Source organism: Saccopteryx bilineata, chromosome 1 (assembly GCF_036850765.1).
Source record: "Saccopteryx bilineata isolate mSacBil1 chromosome 1, mSacBil1_pri_phased_curated, whole genome shotgun sequence".
NCBI lineage: Eukaryota > Metazoa > Chordata > Mammalia > Chiroptera > Emballonuridae > Saccopteryx > Saccopteryx bilineata.
Window position 1 is genome coordinate 104,068,496 of NC_089490.1, and position 16,622 is coordinate 104,085,117.

A 16,622-nucleotide genomic window follows, 5' to 3' on the forward strand; every position below is an offset into this window, starting at 1 on the left:
TAAAAAAACAGAAGTGTTTTATTGTGCCAAAAATACTTCAAAACAACTACCTGCATTCTAGTGTATTTTCAAAGAAGAAATAAACATTGTTATTTACCTATTACAAACCAGATTATCTAATAGTGGCCTTAGTCAAATAATACTCACAAAATAATATAATGCTATGCATTTATTGAACCACTTATACTTTTCTATTTTCTAGTCTTGAAATGCTTCATGAATTATTCAAGCATGCCACACTCGCATCATGTTATAAATAGTGTATGTTCCCAAGTCAGTTGTCAGCTGATTAGCAATGCTTACCCAACCCTCAACTTGCCATGGGCTTGTTCTTAATCATTAGAAATTTTTGTCCTACTGTAATTGTTATCTACAACTGTGAAAATAGCATTTTGCATTTTCATAGATGGCTGGACTGGTTGGTCTTTAATAACTTGATGTCTTAGAGTTGGCCAGATAGAAAGCCTCACATGAGCATTTATATATTTTACATAGAATTTTGTAAAAACTTTTGGAATATTGAATCCCAGACTGGAAGCTTGAGCCACTTGGCCAGTTTGGGTTTGATATAAAATCTCTTAGTCTCTCATTGGAAATTTTGGGGTTATTTTACCAGAGAAAAAGGTCGCCATCATGTTCAATCTTTCATAGATTTTGTTCATAACATCTTACTTCCCTATGGAAATCCTGACACTACCAGTTAGAGGAGCCAGAGCAACAATGACCTGTGTCTGCTCAAATAAATGTTTGTTCCAATCCTGTAGGAACAAAGTGTATGCCAGAGCAAGTAGAGAAAAGTAGATGTTCATGGTCACAGAGGGGAAAGTGGTGGAAAAGTCATTTGATAGTGTTTGCCAATAATCGCATCCTCTTGGAGAGATAGAGACAAAGGATTCTGGAAGGAAGATGGCTGGATCCACTGACCTTCAATTGTGCTGTGTCAAGAATTTGACCTCAAAATTTCTAAATTGCATATTGGTTCTATATGAAAGTTATTGGATTCTGACCTAGATTCTGGCTAGATCAAACTGGAAGTGGTTGAAGTTCCTGGATCCTTAGAAGATGCCATAAAATAAAAATGAACTTCTTTATTCTCTTTTGATAATGTCCCCTTTATTTTATGAATAACATTTAATTTAGGCTTAGAACTTTGGAGAATAGAAAGGAATTATGCATTTCCTGAATGATGATTAAATGTTACAGAACAATTTAACTTCACTGAAAGAAAAGCCAGAAAACTGTTTTTACCTGTAATTTTAAAATGTGATTCACCCCAAATCCCCAGTGGATGCAACAAATAAAATTCCATACACACACACTAGACAAATAAAAAGTAAAGAAGAGAAAATATGCCCCCGCACCCCAACTATTTGCTGCAGTTAATTACAGATTCCATATTAACACCAAGAGCATTTAAAATTAAAATTAGTTCAATGCACCTTTAGCATTCTTATTTACCATCATTTTCTCAAGAGTTAGTTCCGTGACCAATGGTTTTTAAAACTAGAACCACATTAGTTAATAAACTAAAGATGCAATTTCCAAAATGGTTGCTAGCTCTTGTTACTTGTCTAGCAATAGCCCGTCAGAGCTACAGTTGAGTTCCCAGTATGGTGAGGACTCTCCTAGCTGTTCTCTGGAAGCACCAGACAGACTCTTAGACCCATTGCCCCACGTCTCCCATTATTTCCCTGCTGTTCTCAATTTCTATTTTCCCCTTATTGAGTTTAAATCTAAGTCTTCATTTCTCAATCACCTCTTTTGGTTGCTGGCTAAAAAGGAGGCAGCACGAAAGCATTGAAAGAGCCCTGCTTATTGAAGAACCCCAAACATGTGGGCATCAGGGAAAGGTGCTCAGACTTCAGAAAGGCCCTTCAGAATAGAGAAACTGATTTTGACCTTGCAGGTCTAGAAGGTCAGGAGCCACTGTGAAGAAGCTTTGCTAACCCCACCTGCTCCTTATTTAAAAATGGACTTATCTTGGCCCTGACCAGTTGGGTCAGTGGTAGAGCATCAGCCTGGTATGTGGAAGTTCTGGGTTTGATTCCTGATAAGGGAACACAGAAGAAGCAACCATCTGCTTCTTGACTCCTCCTCCTCCTTCTTCTTTTCTCTCTCTCTCTCTTTCCCACTCCTGCAGCCATGGGTCAATGAGCAAGTTGGCCCCAGGCACTGAGGATGGCTCCATGGCCTTGCCTCAGGCACTAAAATAACTCAGTTGCTGAGCAACAAAGCAGCATCCCCAGATGGGCAGAACCTCAGCTTCAGATGAGGGTTGCCTGGTGGATCCTGATCGGGGTTATGTAGGGGTCTGTCTCTCTAACTCCCTGCCTCTCACTTGATTAAAACAATGGTCTTATCTTGCTCAGGTCAATAAATATTGTCTCTGATTTTCAAAGGAATCAATAGCTGGTGAGCCTACAAGCTGAAGAATTCTACAGTGTGTACCACAAACCTCATAAAGAGCATTCCACTTCCTCTAAACATGATTTCTACCAATGCCTTTTACTTGAACTTCAGACTATCAACTTTGCACTTGGATTAAAAGTCAGCTCTCGCCCTGGCCGGTTGGCTCAGCGGTAGAGCGTCGGCCTAGCGTGCGGAGGACCCGGGTTCGATTCCCGGCCAGGGCACACAGGAGAAGCGCCCATTTGCTTCTCCACCCCTCCACCGCGCTTTCCTCTCTGTCTCTCTCTTCCCCTCCCGCAGCCAAGGCTCCATTGGAGCAAAGATGGCCCGGGCGCTGGGGATGGCTCTGTGGCCTCTGCCTCAGGCGCTAGAGTGGCTCTGGTCGCCAACATGGCGACGCCCCAGAGGGGCAGAGCATCGCCCCCTGGTGGGCAGAGCGTCGCCCCATGGTGGGTGTGCCGGGTGGATCCCGGTCGGGCGCATGCGGGAGTCTGTCTGTCTCTCCCTGTTTCCAGCTTCAGAAAAATGAAAAAAAAAAAAAAAAAAAAAAAAAAAAAAAGTCAGCTCTCATAGACACAGACAACAATGTGGTGATTAGAAGAGAGTAAAAGGGGACTACATGATGACAGAAGGACACTTGACTTGGGGTGGTGAACATACAATACAATATACAGATGATGTATGATAGAATTGTATACCTGAAACCTATATAATTTGATTAAAGTCATTCCAATAAATTCAGTAATATCTTTTTTAAAAAGTCAACTCCCTGTTATCTAGTAAATATTGCAAAAAGGCCTATTTCCTTTCTATAGGCAAGTAAAGAGAATAAACCTCTTCTACTCCCATGGAGGCTAATGGACACGAGAAATTGCAGAATGTTTCACTTAGGAGAACACTGTTCCTTTTGGTGGTTGGTGGGAAGGAGGTGGTCTGGGGATGGAGGGCAGAGAAGGGAAAAGGCTCTGGAGCCCCTTTCTTTGCCTCCTTCTCCGCCCTTCCATCGTAACAGCACTCACACTAGAAGCTGTATGAGGTTTTGTTTGTTTTCAAGAGATGTTTGAAAGAAGATCAAATGCTTGTGAAAGGCACTGGGTAGGCAGCCCTAGAAACTGAAATGTCCCAGAAGTGGTGTGAGCCTGGAAATATCCCACATTTCTATTTACTTTGGCAATTTGACTTAAAACTAGTATGAGCTGGAGTTTATACTACAATTAAATTTTCTTCAGGCACCATCAAATGAAAACACGTTTTACATTTGATTTGAATTGCTTGACAAAAATGGTGGTTTTCTGAAATTTCATTCTATGACCTAAAAAGAAAAGTGTTCTTCACATGGGATAGCTGAGCTTCCTTTTTAGGTCGTAATTATTTGTAGAACTGGGGTTCTCTATTTGGAAGGGGTCTTAGATCACTGAGTTCTCTTTTCCCATCATATGCTTAAAACTCACTACCATGTACCTGAAAAGTTTGACAGCTTGAGCTTGAATTTTTAGGTGATGTGAGACCTACTTCCACTTGAGGAGACCTATTTCTTTTTTTGGATGGCTCTAATTTTTAGAATTAAGTAAAATATATTAAAAAAAACTTTAATAGTGTTTACTATGTAGCAGACACTAACTTATTCACTAAAATATATATTTGTACACACACACACACACACACACACACACAACTCAGACCCTTACAATCATATGATGTAGAGTCAGTCATATTCAGTTAGGTAGACTCTCTTTGATAGATGAAGGAACTGAGGCATAGATAAGCTACATAATTTGCCCAAGGTCATACCACCAGTAAGCCAGTCAGGATTTGAACCTAGGCAGTCTGAGTCTAGATTCTGTACTCTTAACCAACTATGTTTTACTGCCTCTCCAATGTTTATAATTCTCCTTCATGCCTAAGAAAAAGGTTTGCATATTGTAGGTACTTAATAAAAATATTTTTTTCAACCATTTTATTTTAGGACCCTAATTTTTTACCTATCTCCGTAAGTTTTACACACAATCATCAATTTATCTTATGAGAAAGAATTGAAACAAAAGCATTGTAAATGATGACTAATACTCTGCCTACTTCAAGAGAGTATTGAGGGGGCTTACTGATACATGACATTCACTATAAAGTACATTTGATTTTAAAGGTTGCAATTGTCACCTTTTTAGTAGTAGGTCCTTGAGTGATTTCTTATTAGTTCATGTTGACTGTGTGCTGTTTTCTGCTGGTTGGAAGGTGGGCAGCTCAGAGCCTAACCACATCTTTACCCATTTCTGGATATCAATACCTCCTTATCTTTAAAATGAAAAGATTGAACCAAATTATTTTCAAGGCCTTTTGCAGCTCTAATATGGTCACAGTATTTCCATGAAGTAGAAACTCTTAGAACTGCAGATTTAAAAATCTGTGAGTATGTGTATGTTTGAGAGAAAAAGAGAGAAACAGAGCAAGAGCATTTTATAGGAGATGGATGAAAGCAGTAGTCACACATCAGAAGTCTTCTGTAATGGGCTGAATGGTGCCACCCCCCCCAAATTCATATGTTGAAGTCCCCACCTCCAGTACCTTAAAATGGTGGGTCCTAAACCAATCTGACCAGTGTCCTTATAAAAGGAGGAAATTTGGGCACACAGATATGCATGGAGGGAAGATGATGTGAAGACACAAGGGAAGGCCAATCACAAGCCATGGAGAAAGGCCTGAAACACCTCCTTCCCTAATATTTCTCAGAAGAACCAACCCTGCCAACACCTTGATCTTGGACTTCCAGCCTCAGGAAGTATGTGAAAATAAATTTCTATTGTTTAGGCCACCAACTCTGTGGTCCTTTGTTATGGCAACCCTAGTAGACTAATACATTTTTAAATCTGATTCCAAAGTGCAAAAAAATATATATATATTCAATGACCTCCTCTTCCTAGGTTACCTCACAGGGCTCACAGGTCTTTAAGCAAATACTGGATGGCCTTTGGCCCAAATCTGGACTTGACTAAGAAATGCAGCCTCCAAGGACATAGCAGGAAAAGAAATCTGGGAACTTCCATGACACAATTCAGTCTTGCAGAGATTTGGGGGTTAATATTTAATTCTGAACATATATTGATATGAGCCATTCTTCTAGAATAGATTCACACAAAATTTTAAAATGCATATAAAAGCCTTGATTTTTTTAAAATCTTAATTCCTTTATTTAGTTGTTTTTTTTTGTGGGGGAGGAAACTGTGGCTTATCTTTTATAATTTTCTGTTCTTTTTTTCACTCTTGCCACTGTCTTTCTTTGGACTTTCCTTTGGCATTACATGCTTCTTTTCCATTTTTTCCATGTTTAAAAGCCACATCCTACAACCGGCTCCTTCTCTTCCTTCCGTCACAGGCATTATCTAGCTCCACTAGGCTACCGTTCTTCATTTCCTCTATAGCATTGCCCACTGTTCTCTTTCGCTGTCTGCTTCTCTCTCATTGTCCTTGCCTCTCTCTGCTTTTCTCCTCCATTTTCCTCTTTGCTTCTGCGTTCAGTTTCTAGCACCAGTCTCCCTTCTCTGCTCTGTCTTCTTTCCTTTCATCTGCTGACTTGCTTCCGTCCCCTCCTTCTGTTCCCCTCCTGGGTGTTTCTTTGGCCCACCTTTCCTTCTCCTCTGAGACTTCGTTTTCTTGTTGGTAGATGAGGGCTGATACTGTAAACATCACAAAAATAATTGCAATTGAGAACAGGCGGTTCCCTTGGCATCCCAGAAGACAGAGCGTTTGAGTCAGCCCAGAACGCCCAGGCTCCGTAGGATGTGGGAGACAGCACTGGTGTCAGACATGTGTCTATACCTCAGTCATTGTACCCGACATTCTAGAACTTTGGGACTTATCTCTGACCCTCACCCTCTCCCCAAGTAGAAATTGAGAGGCACTGGGTCACCTGGGAAGAAGAAGAATTATCCTGCCTTTACCACCCCCAGCATGACTTTCCTGACTCATTCACCTAAAAGTAACTTCTGCGGTGCTTGCTTCCTGACCATGGCTGCTGTTTTCTCTGCACAGGTTGTGCCCAGTCCCTTTCCATCCCTCAGGGTGGCTCCCTGGAGTCACATCTCTGCTCAGCCACCCCACCCCCCACCTCCTTTAGCCTCTGCTGCAGTTGAGGATGGGGAAGCAGCAAAGGTGTCATTGTAAAAGTCTTGGTCTCTCCTCTTGGGCTTTCTGCACAATGCTAGTTTTGGCTCCAAAGATTAAAAAAGCCACATGTGGTGGGCTTTTATTTTGGTTTGTTTGGTTTGGTTTTTTATTTTGTCAACAGAGTCCCCAAGGAGACACTTTTCCTTACTTAACCTTCTTCGCTTTCTTTTCCTCCTTCACCTTCTCTTTAGTTCTCATTCTTGCTACTCCATGACTGAACTTTTAGTTAATTACTTATATTCATATGTTCACTCATTCATTCACCCATTCGACAAAAACTTATCAAGGGGCTAATGTGCATCAGATGATTTACAAACTTTTGGTGGCAGAGACGGTACCTCTGAGGTTTGTTTAAAGTCTAGCTCTTAAAAAAAAAAGACAACTGCAAATTTTGATTATTAGAAATTTCCAGGTATTTTTTTGAACCAAAGATAAATTTCTATTTTTTAATATTTTTTAAAAATTTTGTTTGCCAAACTCCCATCTGAATGGGAGTTTCAGATAGTTCCCATTTTAGAGTGTTGTGTTTTTTTGTACCTTTGCAGAATACCAGGACTTGAAAATTTCCAGGCTTTGTTCTTAATTACAGTTATGACAGATGTTAACACTTGTCTGACAGTTGTGTAGTGCATTAACTTAATTCTTACAGCTACCTGATGAGGTAGCTATTACCATTATCCCGATGATTTTATGGATGAAAGTAAGGCTTGCATAGGTTCCATTATTTTGCTAAGGCCTCTCAGCTGGTGATTGGGAAGCCAGGACTTAAGTTTTGTTTGATTCCAAAGCCTATGGTTAGTCACTGTTCTCCACCACCTTCTGGGTATCAGCTCATCCAAGGCAATAGAAGGAGGAATATGCAATGTGGAGGGAAAAGGGATAGAATTTAGGGTGCAAATGGAGCTATTTTGACTTGTAAGTCAGGAGACTATGGGACATAATTACTGTTGGCCCACCCACACATATAACACACAGAGCTCTTGAGGATGGCTGGATCGCACCTGCTGGCTTACCTTCTGAGCCTTGGGCATGTCGGTGTGGCGCTGGGCACGGACAGAGCGGGCCGCCTTGGCAGGCTTGAGTGGTGCACAGTACATCTCCAGCCTCCTCAGATCACAGCTCCGGAAGCAGCACTCGTCCACAATGCCTAGCTGAGGCGCCCTCCGACTGCTGGAGCCGTACCCTGTGGGCTTGTCTGTATGAATCAAATGCAGAATAGCCTGGATTTAGAGTGGACTATTCCATCTTCATGATTCCACCCAGCCTCTGATGACTCCCCTCTTCCCACAACTACTCCACTCACACAGGTCAACCCTTTTCTGAAGGTTTTTCTACAATTCTTGTCCCCATAGATCTTCCTGGATTCTAATATATTTCCTGGAGTCTGTATCAGGCTCTTTAGCACTAACTTATTCACAACTCACTTAGAGTTAATTTTCTTGAAATTCTCAGCAACGTTTAGTCAAGAATTTTGTGTATGCCCAATCCTAGCCTTCCCTTTTACAGTAGCTTAGTTGAAAGGCTGCTAGGGATATGAATGAAAAGATCATGTGTCCAGTTTCCTTAACCTTTTTAGCAAATCTGCATAGTTTTAACATGTGGGGTGCCTCAGATGTTTACTCTTTAGCGTAACTGCTTCCACTGTAAAATCAGAACGAGCATCAATGAGGTTTTAAATCTAGAAAAGACTCCTATTTTCCTGATGTGGAGGCTGAGAAGTAAGATTTAAACTCAGATCTCTCTGCAAAGTCCAAGTGCCTCCTAGAGTGTAGGGACCTGTTGTACAACTCTGGACGTCATTCAAGCCTCCTGGGCCTCAGCTTACTCATTTGTAAAATGGGGTTAATGATATGATTGTTTGAGGATAACATAAGATAATGTATGGAAAGTATATACTTAGTGTATCACCAGATACATAGTAGATCTTAAATAAATATTGGTTTGCTTCCTCTGATCACTGCTTTCCAGTACATTCTATGGTTTGTGAGGAAACAACGTTATTCTTGATTGCATCCAGACACCTTGAAACTTGGAACTCATGATAATACCAATGTGATAGGGCTCCCTCTTCTATCACCCCAGAGAGACCAAGACAAGCAATTCTGTTTTCTTATAGAATAATTATTAGTCCAAGACAGAATGAACCAAATGTCCACCTTTGATATGATTTGGATTGCCCATAGGGAACACCATGAGTCAAACTTCTCTTGATATTTGCAAATCAATTAGACCTCTTTACTTGGCAAGTAGATTTTGGTTTGGTTTTATATTTTTGTTTGTTTGTTTTGATTTGAACACACTTTTCCTGGCTCTACAACGAAAAGAAAGAGCAAAACAAGCTTACATGGACCTTAAAATGTACTTGAATTCTTTGTAAGCTATTTGTTAAAATCTTGCTTTTACACCAATATATAAAACAGGTAAAAGTGAACCTTCCCTGGCTCTGCCTTGGGAGATACAGGGGTGGGGAGCTGGGTTCTCTCCACTGATATTCAGGCTTCATGGAAGAAAATTTGTAAACCATTGATCCAACAGAATCCAATTAATCAATCTGACATATATTCAATCTTAATTCCTGACACAAGACAGCATTATATTTTAAATAAAAAAAGTCTTGTGTTTGCGTACTAGTGGCACCGTTCTTTAGGATGGAATTTCGCAAGTCAAAATCCCCAGTGTATATTTTGAACTCCCTAGTTGGGGGAGATCAGACCCAGGGTCATGGCCTATTGCGAAAAGAGTTTGGCAGCCTTGTTGTTTAAAGGGCCAACTGTTGGTGGCATCCTCTAAAAACTCAGATGTTTCCTGATGCTTGGCACAGGAGCCTGAGGAGGCCTCTGTCTCATACTGCAGGTTTATTGTCATTTTGAGGGCAGCAGAAGGTAGTACCTCAGTGAGGGTTCAGTCTGTGGTCTCTTTGGGTGGGGCCTGCTGCTTTAGATGGGGGCAAACCCTGTGGGCTCCTCGGGTTTGAGAGGCTTGGGAGGGAGCGGGCAGCGGCCCCCAGGGGAGCCTCACAGGGCTTCAGTGCCATCAGAAGACCAGCTAGAGCAGGTCACTCAGTCTATAAAACAGCTGGGCTCTTTTAATTCAGAAGTCAATGAATTTGGGAACAGAGAAATTTAGGACTTTACTGAATGTTTTATAAAGAAAGTTTGTCATGTGTCTATATTATTTTTTAATGTTGTTGAAATAGTGGCATAAAGACTTGAGTTTTGCCAGAAATGTAATTATCAGTTATCCTACCACAATCTTAGAAGGGTGTTTTTTTTTTTTGTTTTTTTTTGTCTATTCATAGTGTCTACAATGGACTAATTGTACTTCACTGGAGATATATGAATATAAGTTTTTACCTATTTGCCTTTTAAAGTTTAATTAGTCCTTTGAAGTGTCTTATGGGCTTGGTTTCTGGTTCTACATCAAGATATTTAACAACAAAAAAAAAATCATTTTTCACTAATTGAGAGGCCACAGTTGCAAGTCAAAGTCTTGCCCTTTATCTTCAAATGCCTCACATTACGGCTTTTTCCAGAAACAAAATAAAGACACTAGCTGCTATGGGCTAAAACTAGAAACCTGATACAATGTGGTTTACTAGAAAGGCAGTCACATAATTGGCTCCAGTACCAATTCTGAGAAAAATAAGAATTGTTAATGACCTCTAAATGGCAGCTATGGTCATTAGGACTAATTTTTAAATGCGATAGAGTAAATTGTTTCATCCTTTTCTTTAAAAGCTCCCCATTAGGCATTATATAATTCTACTCCAGTGGGCAGGTGAAACTTGGTAGGCGAGCAGGAAACACATATTGACTTAATATAAGAAAATAAAAACAACTAACCATTTGAATTCAAAAGTTTTAAAAATGGGACAGATTTTTTTTTTTTTTTAAAAAAAGCAATGAACTTCCCATTGCTGGAAGCAGTTAAGTACAGGTTGTATGGACACCTGTGAGATATCCCAGAATGATATTTCTGTAATGAACATAGTGCATGACTGCCATGATCCTTTCTATTTCAGAGACTCTGTATAAGTGAAGAAATGCAGAAGAAAACCCACCTAGGCCAAATATTCAGTATGGTTGGGAGCTATTTGCATTGTCTTCAAGAAAGAGGTTGGAATGTTTTCTAACTTAGAAGGTAAACATTAGATTTCTATTTGTCATTGAAGCTCCCCAAGATACATAACTCATTTTTTTCTTACCTGATACTAAAACTTTTGTTACAGGTGACTGGGCTAGTCCTTTCTACAAGAAGGTCCAGTCCTAGAGTCCTGTTGTACCAGCTTTATGAAGTGTCTATGCACTCAGCCATAAGAGTGAACAGGCATATGCAAAATTTAACAGAGTTGTCCTTGTTGACAAAGCCTTGACACTGAAAGTTTACATGTTTATATATTTATTTTGGCAGTAATTTTTCTAAAGAGTGTGCAGACCAAAGATAGCTTAGTTGGCCACTACCTAACCTAGGCCTTGACTCCACTGTGGGTAGATATGTAGTCACACTGCACTGTGGTATCTTAAAAGTTGGCCAACAGACAGAATTCCAATGGTTAAACATCTGGCTTCTATAATAATAGCACTCCCCTTTAAATAATGCATGGTCAGAGAAGTAATTCAATAATCTTCAGGGCAAACTTGCTAGTTACAAGGCTTTGGGGCAGAATTGTGGCATCATCAAAACCGCACCAATTAGCTGAGTCTCACATTTTATCCTGGTTGCAAGCACCTCGCTTCCCTCCATCTCTGAAGGAGAAGGTGTAATGCTGAGATTTAATTAGGGTCATCACTCTTTGACCAGGCAGCTCTGGTCATTCGTCACTGGTAAAAATGGTACGGCCCCCACTGGTACTACATATGGGTGCGTTTCTTATAGGTTCCTGGGAATGCAGCTGGAACCTTGTCCTCGACTTTCATTTCCTTTGAAACTTCCCCTCCTGTTTACTGAGAACTCTTTACTTTAATTATTTTGATTTTTACCACTAAAAAGAGAAGATGTTGATTTTGAAGAATCATTATTTAAATAATGAAAAATGCAAAAAATTTTCAAATAGGTAACTATGCAGTTCTGAAGATATATACTTGTTACTCATCTGGTTCTGAGGCATAAGACAGTTCTCTAAAAACTGCTGACAAAGGAAGGTTCTAAATTTGATCATAATTTGAAAGCAAGAAATAAGAAGTAAGACAATTCAAATTGGATTTCAAGGGCTATTTCTAGAAAATTCACAGTTATGTTTCTTATGGTAAACACAAATGAGATTATTAACTTGTAAAAAACAAATTTGCATTTAACTTTGGTTAACTGAGGATTGATTACATGATTAAATATTATAGTTAACATCTATAGAAGGCAGAAAGTTAGGTTTCCCACACCAACAATTTATCCCAAACTTTCAGATATGATGACAACTTAAAATAATTCAGAATGGTTAGTTTCTTAGAGCAACATTGTTCTGTGGACTACCTTATCTCATAAAAATTCACTCAGTTGACCTAATTTTGCACAGGACAGTGGTAGGAAAGGTGGGTAAAATGGGAATAATTTTAAAGTTGTCTCCATGTTAGCATTTCAATTGCTATTTTCATTTCGAGAAAAGTAAAAATCACTTCTCAATATTTCTTAGCTTTCTATGGAAAACTGGACTCTTTTCATGAATTCCTAATATAAGGAAAATTGTGATAAGACTATGATCTAGGCTCAAAATGTAATACTACCTTAAATGGTAATTATTTTCTGAATTAATAGGATTCACATTTTGCTTAAAGCTTTTTGGTAAGTCAATATTACCTTTTAAAAATTCAATGGAAATTCTGTGTAAGTGAAATAAGTAAATCAGGAAAAGCTAAGAACTATATAATTTCACAGAGAGGCAAAATATAAAACTGGGATTTATTGACAAAGACAAAAGTGAAGTGGTCACCGGCGGGATAGGGGAGAGAGGAGGAGAGGAAAGAGGGACAAATAGTGATGGAAAATGATTTGACTTTGGGTCATGGACACACAGTGCAATCAAGTGTTCTAATGCTATAGAGATGTTTACCTAAAACCTATATGTTCTTATGAACCAATGCCACCCTATTAAATTTAATTTCTAAATTAAAAAAATAAAAATAATTTTAAAAATAAATATTATATTTGAAACAATTCTATGAAAATCACACTTGAATTAAAGCACTTTTGAGATACATGTAGTCATTAGCTTGGTAAAGATATGGAAAGAAGCTTTCACTACTGTAAACTAGCCAATTATGCATTTAGAATAACATGGGTATGTTCACATATATATTTAAACATATATCAGGAATTAAGTGACTTACCATTACTATCAAAGCTATTGCCAACCATTTTGAAATTAAACTTGTTTTTGAAAGACATCTTTCTAAAGTATATACTTCCTGACCACCTTACATGGGGCTAACGGACCTGTACACATATTTCTGCTTTTCTGCAGAAAGATTTTTCCAAGTAAGAGTAACCTTTGGCATCTGTGAAAGTGGACACAGAAAATGTTCTCTTTTCTATGAACTGCATGTCATAAGCTTTTCTTGAAAACCTATCAAATGTAAGCATCAATTTCACTTTGGCCTGTGTTAATTTTTAATTGCCAGTGTTTGCTGGTCCTACTACTTCTCAATTGGACAAGGTCATCTTTTCTAGGAATCATGACCCTGTTTGACTTGCCACCCCCCCCCCCCCAGCACTCAGCAACTCTTTTGCAGCTACTAAATCCTTATCATCCAAAAGACCAAAGTCTTCCCGTTGCCCAATCAAATAGATGTTTGTGTATCTTTGGATCTAAAAGGAACAAACCAGAGCTTGAGGGGGCTGCCCCCTTCTTCAAACCCTCTTTTCTTTTGGAAGCTCCAACTCAAGGGCAGGTGTGAAAAGGGCAGTGCTATTCAGCCTGCTTCTGCCTCCAAGGCCAGGCAGCTAGAGTGTAGTACCTATGGACAAGAGATTAGAGATTCAGAGGAGAAACATTACTGATTGGGAACTCTGGAGAAATGGGCCGACAGAGTGGGAAGCAACGTGATGTATTACTTTAGCCTGACACAGTGCCCTGGAGGATGAGTGTCTTGCCAGGACAGCACAATTTACTAGCTTAGGTCTGTTTCCAGGGCTGAGAGGAGATAGATGTAGCCAACAAAATTATACTTTGGCAAGAGAGATGCTTTGCTGGACAGAAATGTTGTCCCAAGGGAATGGTTTGGTTTATCAACATCTAAGGTAAAAGATAATCAGATGCCAAAAGGTCATTTATATGTTTGAATTATTTCAGTTGGGTCTGCCATATAAGTTAGCTACCACTTTGTAGTTATGTAGCTTTGATTACTTAGAACATACTATAGGATTTGAGTATGATCTGCCTGTGACATTTGTCATACCAAGGAAGGATGCAATATGTGGAGTGGCTATCTGGATACTACCACTTATTCAGTGTTCACCTTAGACAAGGCACCAAATTGTCTGGGACTCAGAACTTTTTATGTAAAATAGACATAAGAGAAACTCCCAGGGCTATTGTGAAGATTATATGAGAATGTATGTAAAGCATTTTTCACAATGTCTGCTATGTAGTAAACTCTAAATAAATGTTAGCTATAAGTATTATTAGTATTGATCGATTGAGTAGGCTGACACAGCTGGCTTCCTAGCTGGGTAGGTTGCTTCCTCTTTTTCTCTTAAAAATGCACCCTTCCCAAAGTTTGGTTGAAAAAGACCTTTCTAGATAAAGAAGAACTTTTCTCCACTAAAATGAATAAATAATTGTTCTTTGAAAGGCTACCCAAGCTTTACATTGATTGTATATAGGGTCGGGCAAAAGTAGGTTTACAGTTGTAATACAAATAAATAATACAATAAGCAATAAATAATAATGCGAGAACTCTGTGTTTTGCATACTCACAATTATACACCTACTTTTGCCCACCCTTGTACACCATCTTGAGTGTTTAAATCTGAAATAGACACTTTATGAGAATGAATCCTGCAACCAAGTCAAACAAGGCAAAGTTACATGGTCATCTCTTGACCTCTTGTTACCTTTGATTTTTTTCCAAATAACCCACTGTCTAAAATAATTGGGTTTTTAGTGTTAGCATACTTATTTCAAAACAATACTTCAAGGCATGAGGTGGGCAAAACAGACAGTCACTGTCCACCAGCAAGTGTATTTCTCTGCTCTTTCTTCCTTTCATGCCATACCTCTTTCTTTCCTCTTCTTCACCCATGTTTTCCAGTCTCCTGCTATTGGCAGCCATTGACATTCTTTTCACTCCCCGATGAACTTTTGGACAGAAGCTCATGCTATGTGGAGTTCATGGTAGACTAGGAATTAGAGTTCAGTTCTCTCCCCGCAAGGACTGAGACCGAAAACTCCATCTCCTGCCAACCATGCTTTGGGAATAAGCAGCCACTGAGTATATAATATCACCAGGCCCATGTAATCACTACTCCATCTTGGATACATGCTGGAATGGGATGAAAACATACCACAAGAGAAAGAATAAGAAGGGAATGTTGAGGAATCACGTACGTGGATTTTCGTTCTCTCATTTCTTTTGAGAAAAGAATGTGACGGAAATTGCCAGATGACTGGCTCCACACTGGAGATTGTAGCCATGCCACTAGCGTTATCTCCTCTACTTACACTGTCATTGTTAGTTCATTATTTCAGATGTGGGAAGAGATGCCTTGTAGGCAAAACAGAAGGCCCTCGTGAATAGTGAATAGAGGCCAACGCCCCTCTTTCGGGTGCCACAGGAGACGGATTGGCAGGAGGGGTATGAAAACACGTTCTCTTTATTTTTAGTTTCACTGTAAAGTCTATCATTTCTCTTTTCTTTGCAACTTGGCACCTGCCCTGTGTTCTCAGGGGCCCTGCTCCCTGTCAGATCTCCCTACTCGGGCCTCTGTGTTTTGCTCAGGGCATGTCTGGAGATTTTCCCAGGGGTGGGTATAACATGGTCAGGATGGCAGGTGAAGGGGTAAGGTCTGCCAGGGAAGTCTGGCGTGTCTGAAGAGAAAGTGTCAGGAGGGGGAGGCCCTGTAAGGGGAGGCATCGAGGCCTGCATCAGGGGCTGAGCTCTTGGAAGACAGCCTCCGCAGCAGCAGAAAGAGTCCTGGGCATCACCGCTGAGCAGAAACAGCTAGAGTCAGCGACCAACAGAACACAGGGAGAGAAGGAGGAAGGAGGGAGGAGAAGATGGTTAAGGCATTACATGATACAAATAACTGCATGGTGTGCACATCAGTGCCCACCGGGTTGTATGAGATGTTCCTTTCATGCCAGCAGTGTTGTTTCTGAATTGAAAGGTCCAGGGAGGTGTTTCTATAGCACCCAGCACAGAGCAATATGGAGAGAGGGAGTGAAAAGAAGACCATGTGCCATACTGAAAACAACATTGGATCTCAGCCCCAGATGCTTTGTGCGAACTCACAAGTCATCCAAACTCTCTGAGATTCAGTTTTCTCTTGTAGGCTACCAAAGTACGAGATAATAATGTTGAGCACTTCTTCTAACAATATGACTCTAAGGATTATCTTTGTATGGTTATACTACCCACTTTTTAATTAATAAGGTACATATGCCATATCAGTGTTTTTCCCTAAAATTAGGAAAAATAAATAGTGAAGAAAAGTTTGATGAGAGAACCAGAAGTTTCTTCTTTGTCAAGTTTACTTTTTTTTTTTTTTTTGTATTTTTCTAAAGCTGGAAACGGGGAGAGACAGTTAGACTCCCGCATGCGCCCGACCGGGATCCACCCAGCACGCCCACCAGGGGCAACGCTCTGCCCACTAGGGGGCGATGCTCTGCCCCCCCCCCCCCGCCATCTTTTGCTCCAATGGAGCCTCTGCTGCGGGAGGGGAAGAGAGAGACAGAGAGGAAGGGGGGGTGGAGAAGCAAATGGGCGCTTCTCCTATGTGCCCTGGCCGGGAATCGAACCCGGGTCCCCCGCACGCCAGGCCGATGCTCTACCGCTGAGCCAACCGGCCAGGGCAAGTTTACTTTTAGATAAAAACAAAATTTGTAGGCTGAATTTAAGGAA

General features: G+C 40.2%; 1 protein-coding gene across 6 annotated transcripts in view; it reads right to left on the reverse strand.

The window, feature by feature from the left end:
- Positions 1-16,622, reverse strand: part of IGF1 (insulin like growth factor 1) — a 71,292-nt gene that overhangs the window by 13,596 nt on the left and 41,074 nt on the right. For 2 of the 6 annotated variants that reach the window (XM_066263002.1, XM_066263009.1), the window contains exon 3: positions 7,584-7,765. In XM_066263002.1, the coding sequence (XP_066119099.1) occupies positions 7,584-7,765 (182 nt within the window). Of the gene's footprint in view, positions 1-5,643; positions 6,081-7,571; positions 7,766-16,622 lie in introns of those variants that run through there. The other 4 variants (XM_066263020.1, XM_066262983.1, XM_066262974.1 and 1 more) reach the window with 4 other exon arrangements.